This window comes from Montipora foliosa, chromosome 1 (assembly GCF_036669935.1).
Source record: "Montipora foliosa isolate CH-2021 chromosome 1, ASM3666993v2, whole genome shotgun sequence".
Lineage (NCBI taxonomy): Eukaryota > Metazoa > Cnidaria > Anthozoa > Scleractinia > Acroporidae > Montipora > Montipora foliosa.
In genome coordinates, this window is record NC_090869.1 from 54,585,519 (window position 1) to 54,595,518 (window position 10,000).

Below are 10,000 nucleotides of genomic sequence, written 5' to 3' on the forward strand. Positions count from 1 at the left end.
GTACATTAACTGCCTGCTTGTGTTCGCCACTACACTCACGATCACCTACATGGTACGAAACCTTCAACCTTGTTTCCGGGCGGCCTCGTTTCCCAGGGCTATTCTTTGACGAGGTCTCGGTGGAAATAACCCCTGGGGGCGAGGTTGGTTTCCAAGGCTTCTTTCTGTTCTGGCGCTCTTTTCTACAATTTTATCGAAAGCACTTCGTGTTCAAAAAGCCTTTTGTAAAAATGCGAATTCCACGATTGAAAAATTTGAAGGTGGCTCTGAATCTGCTCCAGAGAATTGCCTTTAAGGTGATTCCCTAGTAATGCACTGCACATCCTGTTCTGTGCATAACAAAGCACAGCGTAGGCGACGTTTGTATTCAGGCATGGCTAAGAGGCTTTATGGTCAAATTTCACGGCTCAGTTCTCTTTTCTTTGTCTCACAAGTCTCAACGGATATTTCTAAACAAAACAATGTTTAAATTTAACCATAAAGACTCGTAGCCATGTGTGAATATTGATATATCGAACGTGGCCAAAAACATTTCAAAATGGCGAACTTTCGTACGGGAAAGCTCGCTACAAAGAAGAATGGCCGTTTTCACGCACAGCAGTAAAGAGCAAAACGGGAAACTATTTACTCTCGCAAAACAAAACGTCGAGTGATAGCCTTGATGATGCTAAAGTGTCATTTCAGTCCGAGAGTGAAACAGCGCTATCGGGGAGACATGTTGTCGAGGGGTCGAGCTTGGTTTGCTTTCTGTTTTCTCCTAAACGAGGTTGGTGACCTATCTTTTTTTGGCGTAATTATATTCTCTTACTTCTGCTCTTTGTGCTGAAAAAAATTAAAATAAAAGTTACGTCAGCAAAAAAAGTATTCGTAGCCATCACTCGTGGACACAAAATTGTCTCCTTGAGATCACACAACCAAGGAATATTTGTAGCCAGTGCCTTTTCAAGACGTGTGCCTGTGCCATAAAACAAACATTAAATTATTCCTTTTGAACAATACAATACACCTGTTTTGTTATTTCAAGAATTACGTCAAAGTTGTGCTTCCTGTTCCTGCAAAACGTAGCGTGAACCGATGGAACAAATTTGCCTTTGATAGATGAAGTCGCAATGATTAAATGAGTAAATTGAGCACGTTATATCTCCCAAACGAGCTTGGTGACCTATTTTTTTAATTGCACATTTCGAGTCACTATAATGTAAGGAACGCTCGAGAAAAGTTTAAAGAAAATCGTACGACAAGTGCTATTACTAAGGAATCACCTTAAAACGTTGCGCGGAGAGTTTTATCGAAGTCTGGTAATTACTTTCCAGTCACAAAACTTGGGATACCCGAGTTCGTTTTAAAGACAAATAATGGGACATTTTTAGGAAGCTCATTTGTTGCTATGGTGACCTATTAGTGTATCTTGTACATAAATTATTGCTGTTTCATTTTGTTACGAGTTCGAATGTTTTGAGGAAAGGCAGTTTGCAAACTAAACTGAACGCAGGGTTGTCGGAACAACAACAAGAAGATTTATTCCAAAGTGAACGTAGTTTCCACGAAGTAAAACTCTGAACAACACGTATTCAATAAACTTACACGGCCTCCGCCAACTTGAATAAACACTGCTTCTGTCACACTTGACTAAACACGGCTAACGCCAACTCTCTTCGCTTGTGAAAAACTAGTTAAAAAAACACTACGCTTGGACTCGTCTACTTATATACTCTGACAATAAACTTCTAGAACTTTCTAAAATAGTAATCACTCTAATTATAGAAAGATTACAAAACACACCGATTTAGAAACGCTTACGCACGAACCTAAAAATAAACAAACTACGAACTCTCGCGAAGCTTCTAGACAGTGACGCTAGTCACGCAATGCTATTTTTCGTAACATAACCCCCTCTTGAGAAGAAATTTCCTAAATTTCTTCTAACAACGAAAAAATAGTTAGATAGTACCAACTGAGGAGGCAGTCCAGTGTCTCTTAAGTCATTCCTCTACTCTGCTTAGATAATCTGCTCCTGCATTCTCAGATCCTTTGATAGCCTCAACTCTGAAGTTGTAACTCTGAAGAAACATAGCCCAACGCATTAGGCGTCCGTTTGCAAACTTCGCACTGTTCATGTACTTCAGTGGCTCGTGATCTGTTTGTAGCACAAAGGGAACTCCATACAGATAAAGGTAAAACCTTTTGAATCCTCACATAATGGCTGAACACTCTTTCTCGATGGTTGAATAATTACGCTCTGCATTTGACATTTTCTTACTTGCGTAGCAAACGGGGAATAGCTTGCCATCATGTTTCTGCATTAATACAGCGCCAATACCACTGTCGGAAGCATCAGTCTGCAGAAAGTAGGTTTTCCTTGTATCTGGCAGTCGAAGGACTGGCTCCTTTGTTAGGAGGGCCTTGATACTCTGATAGGCTTTCTCCTGTGCCCACCCCATTCAACTTTGTTAGGTTGGCCTTTACGCGTGAGGTCTGACAGCGGGGCTGCTAATGCTGCCAAGTTAGGGATAAAATCTCTGTAATATCCAGCCAAACCCATGAACGATCTTATCTGCTTCTTAGTAGTTGGTCTTGGAGCATCTCTAATCTTCGTCACGTTGTCTTCATGAAGACCAATTAACCCTTCCTCCAGACGGTGACCAAGAAAATCAACGGTGTTGACTCCAAAAAGACATTTAGTCGGTCTTATGGTCATTCCAGCAGCTAATAATCTTCTAAACAACTCTCGAAGGGCCTTGATGTGCTCTTCCCACGTACGGGTGTGAACCAAAATGTCATCCCAATAAAATTCAACGTTGTCCAGTCCACGCAATAGCTGCTTCATGGCTCTCTTTAAGGTCGCTGCGGAGTTGATCATACCAAACGGCATCTTCAGGAATTCATACGATCCGTCAGGCGTCACAAAAGCGGTCTTCGGTATATCCTCCTCAGGAATAGAAATTTGCCAGTAGCCCTTGCTCAGATCAATTCTGGTAAAACACTTGTCACCATTCAACTTCTGGAACAAATGCTCAGCAGTTGGCATAGGCTCAGGATCAAACACGGTTAACTTGTTCAGTTTACGATAGCCCAAGCACGCACGATTTGAGTTGTCTTTTTTCTTAACAACTACAACAGGCGAAGCATAGGGCGAACTTGATTCTCTTATGACTCCCATCTTCATCATGTCTGTAATATCCTTCTTAAGCGATTCTCTTAAGCTATACGGTACTGGGTATGGTCTTGATCTAACTGGTTGGTCGGATGTAAGCTTGATATGATGCTGAGCCAAACTTGTTGTGCCTGGGGCGTCTGTGAACAAGCTTTGAAACCTATTTGCAAGATCCATGAACTCTGCTCTTTGCTCATGAGAAAGGTTATCTCCTATGGCCACATCATTGACTGACTCTTTCGCGACATAACACCAATCTCCAGAAAATCAATCTATCCACAGGGTCAACTTCTTCTACTTCACTCTCAACATGTTCGTTCTTACAAATGTTAGCGTTCGTTCCAACAGCAACTGCTCCAACGGAAACAGGATCCTCTCGCTCAAAATACTTCTTCAGTAGATTAGCATGGTAAACTCTCTCTTTTCCTTTGACTCTCACTCTATAATCATTGAGACCTACTACAGCACTAACCTCAAATGGGCCTTACCACTGCATTAGGAGCTTGTTGTGGTCGGTCGGTAGCAGCACTAACACTTTATCTCCAGGTACAAACTTCCTGACCTTAGTCTTTCGGTCGTAATAATGCTTGCCTTTATTCTGGGCTTTCTGAAGCTCGGTGTGCGCCAGCTTGAGGGTATCTTCAAGCTTCTCGCATAGCTCAAACACATAAAACATAGCTGTTCTTTACTTCAGGCTCCTCCAGCTCTTTTGTCCAAAGCTCTTTGAGAATAAACATCGGTCCTCTGACAGCTCTTCCATACAGCAACTCAAACGGCGAAAAACCAGTAGACTCCTGGGGAACTTCACGATATGCAAACAGCAACGGGTTAATATAGCGATGCCACTGTCTTGGCTGTTCGCTGCACAATCTCTTTAACATGCTCTTCATTGTTCCATTAAACTTTTCCGTCAGGCCATTACACATAGGATGATAAGGGGTCGTGGTGAGCTGTTTAATGCTCAAAAGCCGCGTCACTTCCTTCATACACTCAGAGACGAACTGCGTACCAAGGTCACTCAAGATCTCTTCAGGAACTCCTAAACGACTAAAGATATCCACCAACGCTTCTGCCACAGTCTTAGTATCAATGTTCTTCAGCGGGACAGCTTCAGGATAACGAGTTGCAAAGTCGACCAATGTCAATATATATCTATGACCGTCCTCACTCGGGGGAACAATAGGTCCAACCAGGTCGATTGTTACTCTCTTAAACGGCTTGTCAATTAATGGCATCTTCTCTAGGGAAACCTTTGGTACGGAACCCTTGTTAACTGTCTTCTGACATACATCGCAGGACTTGCAATAACGAGTCACGTCCCCTTGAATGCCTGGCCAATAGAACGCGCTTTAAATCTTATCAGTCGTTTTGTTTATTCCCATGTGACCTCCCATGATCGATCCGTGAGCTAGTTCCATTATTCGACTTCTCAGCTGCACAGGAACCATAACCTGCTTCAGGGGTTTACCTCCGTTCACATAAGGGTGCTTGTAGACGCGGTACAGAACTCCACCTTTCACTTCAAATGAAGTCTCAGCCTGGCCTCTCACAACTACGTCATCTTTCTCCCAAAATTTCTGTAGGCTCTCGTCATCACGCTGCATCTGCTTGAGCTTTTCTCTATCAACTACAGGACATCCTTTGGTACCCGGTACCTTCAACGGAATATGTTCTCCAGCTTTCTTAGCTTGACTTCTCGTGGTTACAGCACAAGCTTTTTGTACAGGAACTTGCCAGCTTGGGTCTGGGTCGTCAGCGGCTCTTGCGCCTGGCACATTACCAATAATTAAATCATCGGGAAGACACTGCGCTTCCACTTGGCCCTTGAGATAAGGTGTATCAACATCAATCTTTGCGATGGGAACTTTCCTTGCCGTATTGTCAATGAGCAGCATAACATTAAATTCGCCAGTAAACTGATCCTCAGACACAAGGTCCCTCTTTACTACAATTCCACTACAACCAGTATCTCTCAGGACATCAACAGACTTCTCTCCAACTCTACCTTTCACGACAGGCATTTTACTTCTCACTCCAGTCAACGGTTCAACACAAGCACTACTCAACAATGGAATCTTCTTACCACAGGCTAACAGCAGCTCATCATCTTTAATACAGGCCTTAACTTCTTCATCAGTAGGTTTAACCTCAGGTGGCTGAACTAAACAACTGGCACTCAGTTGACCACGCTGCACAGGGTTACCATTCTTACTATGTCCTCCTGATCTGCGTCCACCTGATCGACAGTTTCTAGCTTCATGTCCCTGCTTGCCACACAGAAAACACTTCTTTGTTAGGGTTGGGCAGTTGACAGCCTTATGACCTCGGGTGTTGCACTTAAAGCACTGCAGAGCTGGTGGATTAATCTGCATGTTCTTGGCTTCGTCCCTCTCAGGCTTTACTCTTGGCTTTCTGCTCGCTAAGCTGAACAAATGTTTACCATGGGCCTCCAAGTACTGGTCAGCGATCTTCGCAATCTTTGCTAGAGTCTCAGGTGCCCTTTCTCGCAGGTGAATTGCCAAATCCTTAGGGCAAGAGTCAATAAATTGTTCTTTCACGATCAAATCCTTAAGACCATCAAAGGTTCGCGCAGTATTCGAAAGCTCTAGCCACCGTAACAGGTATCTGTCCAGTCGCACAATAAACTGCTCCGGACTTTCGTCAACTTCTGGTTTGGATGCTCTAAATTTTCGACAATAGCCGTCTTCGGTAAGGTCATATCTCTTCATTAACGCAATCTTTACCTTGTCATAATCCTTAGCTGCGTCCTCCGATAGACGTGAATACACTTCTAGTGCCCGTCCAGACAACAGAGCACTGAGCTTCGATGCCCATCCATCTTTTTTCCACTTAGCTGTCTCGGCAAATCTCTCGAACCTCTGCAAATACGCGTCCAAATCGTCTTTGCCATCAACAAACGAGGGGAGTTTAGGTGCCTTGGCCCGATCTTCGCTGTCACCTCTTTCTGTAGTACGACCATCACCATTCATTGCTGCTATTCTAGCAAGTTCTAACTCATGTTCTCTCTTGGCAACCTCAGCAGCTTCCTTCTGTCTCATGAGGTCAACTTCCTGTTGTAACTTCCTAATTTCTCTTTCCTGACGTCTCGCTTCCCTTTCTTCATCCTGTCGTCTGCGTCTCTCTTCTCTCTCTTCCTCTTCTTGAAGCTGCCTACGTTTCTCTTCACGTTCTTCCTCTCTACGTTTCTCTTCGCTTTCTTTTTCTTCTTGTTCACGCACAAATTCAAGCAACTTTTCTCCTTCCAGACCAAACTTTTCGCCAAGCTGAATAAATTTCTCCATTTCACAGCACTAAAGTTCCACGGCTCTTTCACTCGCTACAACTTTTTCCACAGCGCAGCTATTTCCTTCCAAGTTGTGATCCTTTCCTGGTTAACGTAGTTGGCAAACAAATAAATTCCTCTCCCGGACAGCCCCCAATGTTACGAGTTCGAATGTTTTGAGGAAAGGCAGTTTGCAAACTAAACTGAACGAAGGGTTGTCGGAACAACAACAAGAAGACTTATTCCAAAGTGAACGTAGTTTCCACGAAGTAAAACTCTGAACAACACGTATTCAATAAACTTACACGGCCTCCGCCAACTTGAATAAACACTGCTTCTGTCACACTTGACTAAACACGGCTAACGCCAACTCTCTTCACTTGTGAAAAACACTACGCTTGGACTCGTCTACTTATATACTCTGACAATAAACTTCTAGAACTTTCTAAAATAGTAATGAATCTAATTATAGAAAGATTGCAAAACACACCGATTTAGAAACGCTTACGCACGAACCTAAAAATAAACAAACTACAAACTCTCGCGAAGCTTCTAGACAGTGACGCTAGTCACGCAATGCTATTTTTCGTAACACATTTGCTGCCATAACATTGCCGTTTTCCTAAGCAGTGTTGTAAAGTTAATCTTTCTTGTAAGACATTACGTCCAAATTGTTGAAACTGGTGGAAACCACCTGAACTATTTTGGAAGATGATAAAGTGGATGTTTATGAAACATAACGTCTCGTTTTTAAGATACAGGAACAATTTCACTGAGTAATCGGAATTATCCCCAGACTACTTTTCGGGCCTTTCGGGAAGCGCACAGCTGCTTGCAACGGCTAAATGTACGAGTAGACTATGAACAGCCTGTCGTCCGTTCAATTCTTTCATAACGGCATGCAAGAACACGCGAAACGTTGGAGCGAGGGGTTTTTTCACGCCCTGCTCGGTGGAATAAACAAAAAAAGGACTATTCTCAGCTTGACCTGCTGGGTTTTTCCTAACACATTTCAGATTCATACGGTATGAATTTCAGTTTTAGCAAGCGTCTTAGCGTGGAGAATCGAGTGTTTTTGAAGTAAGCATGCACAAAGTGGAACACTTACACTTGCTTTACTCGTACTCCAGTGCGATAGTCACTGTTATTTAGGTCGCTAACATGTGTTGGATAGATTTCTTTGAGGAAGGAGGCATTTAAGGGTAAATTAGCATTAGCAGATGACCGCTCAGCTAGAAAACTGATCATGTTATTTGTTATAATAACTTTTTTTGCTCATGGAAGTGTGAGCAGAACATTTTTTTGGTAGTCATGGCTCACCGAGAAAGCCCTTTATATACAGATTGAAAAACCTCGAGTAACCTGATAAAGTTTAAATCCATATCTGGGATTTCCGTGAGCGTCATTGTGGGACGCCTTTCTGTCAGTAGACACCGTCTGTTCTCGGAGGATTTACTAAAAGGAAAATAAACAATCGAATATGGACTCGCGTGATTTCCTCAATTCCCTATTTTTTTCTTCACAATTTAACGTCTTTTTATAGGTTGCCTTTCAAGATCACCCTTGGTACCTCATTGCATTTAATTACTTGTGCGAGTTTTCATTTTACGTTGAGGTAAGCCCTTAATAGCTACGGTTAAATTACTAGTTAATTTAACATAACCAAAAAAGAGAACGATTTATGCTGATAGTTTTGATGACTGTCAACACTACACAGCTTTGATGTTATTCATATCAGGGACAGGGATTACTTCATGGAAAATGCGCGCATACGATATGTATTCACGAGTTGGGTAGTATCAGAAAACGAACGAGTGAGTTTTCTCATACGAAACAACGAGTGAATAGAAATCGTACAAAGCATTTTTCATGCCGTAATGTGTTTATTTCATAGGTACCGAGATTTTTTTCGTGGTAGTGTTTGATAGACAAATTTATTTCGTACAAATGGAGTGGGGCGATGAAATCACTAAAAAATGGTTAAAAATCGCCCAACCGAAAACTTATTTGATAAAATTTACAACACTCACAGTGTTTCAAATATTCCAAAGTAGCGCAAAGTAAAGAGTGTAGTTTAACCAGAGTGCTTCGGATCAAACTCTTCCCGTGCAATATTTTTAATTCATCGCTAATCAAAGCTACCGATGCTTTCGGGTTCCTTTCCTTACTTCTTTAGTTGTTTTTGTTTGGACTAAAGAACCTCTCTGGTTTTCTCAAATACCAAGTCGTCTGTTGTGCTTGCGGAATAGTCCTTTTTCTCCCGTTGTCGTTCCAAGATAGCCACTAAACTTTGATGGCAAGTCGGCTCTTATTCACTGCGATCTTTAGTGCGGACGGAGATGATAAATTGGTTAATGAATTCAGCATTCATTCAGCGCAACCGCCGGAATAACTTTCATTTTCCTGTCCTCGACCTTCGTTTTCAAAAATCTTTCAAGCAATCTTACATCTCGTTTTGTTTTTTGAGCAGCGTTTTTATTTTCATGTCGCTCGGTTTTTATTCAAGGTCTGTCGGATGCCGGGCTTTCGATTCGGTACGTTCATTCATCACTACCGAAGTTTCGTCGTTCTCGTTGCTGATTGGAAGAACGATATTTCTTCACAGGGAAATTTTGTCGTTTGTGTTCCTGATTTGCTTCATTTACAATCTTTTAGTCACTTCAATTTTAGTCACTATGATTTTCGTGGATAAATCTTAGTACCTATGAAATAAATGCCATGACATATTTCATTGTGCAGTTTTCCTATGTAATGTTGTAATTAAGACTCCATAACATTCACCTTGTTGGTGTAGATAAAGATGGCCGACAGTCATCGAAACAACATTTATTTACGTCTACCGTAGATCTACCATAGAATCTCGCTGATGAAGTCAGAGTATTTAGGCCTAAGCTTTGATTTTAAAATGTTTAGCTTTGTCATGAAGTTTGGAACCTGACCTTTTCTAGGTTTAATGTAGTTTGTTGGTGAGTGATAATTAACAATTAGACCCATAACCCGCAAGGGCTACGGCCTTCATCAGGGACAATATTTTAAACACTATTTGATAATGCCGTATTAGTATCACCCAACTAGTAGACTAATGCAAATCCTGCATTTTGATTGGCTACGGTACCAGAGGACTATTATTAATAGTTCTCGAGTAGCGAAAAGCGTGACGCTTTCTTTCGTTTTATTCCCAAATAATTATTTCTTTAACTTGCATTTGCTAACTTTATTATTGCCTTTTCTGTCCGACTAGTTGGGTGATACTAAAACAATTAGACCCTTCGCCCTCAAGGACCACGGGTGAATTACGTCACCTTGGTTAAGTAAAGAATATTGTATTTTATTTTATTGTCTTGTAATGTATTTTATCATATAGATACTGATGAAATACCAGGATTTCTCCTTTTACTGAAAAATCATATCCTCACCTCGCACAGTGAACATATCATTTTTATCTTTCACATGTGAGAATATAGGTGTTGTCATGGTAACGAAAACGATAAGCCAATAAAACGCGAGCTTCGTCTTCATTGTAAGATACTTTTGTTCTTCAATATAATTGTTCTCTACTACAT

At 41.6% G+C, this 10,000-nt stretch overlaps 1 protein-coding gene across 1 annotated transcript in view; it reads left to right on the top strand.

The window, feature by feature from the left end:
* The window catches only part of LOC138001467 (uncharacterized), a 181,506-nt gene that overhangs the window by 149,391 nt on the left and 22,115 nt on the right, over nucleotides 1-10,000 (top strand). Inside the window, exons 36-37 of the mRNA XM_068848086.1 lie at nucleotides 1-52; nucleotides 7,981-8,052. The exon at nucleotides 1-52 is cut by the window's left edge and continues 176 nt beyond it. Coding sequence (XP_068704187.1) covers nucleotides 1-52; nucleotides 7,981-8,052 — 124 coding nt within the window. The remainder of the gene's footprint in view (nucleotides 53-7,980; nucleotides 8,053-10,000) is intronic.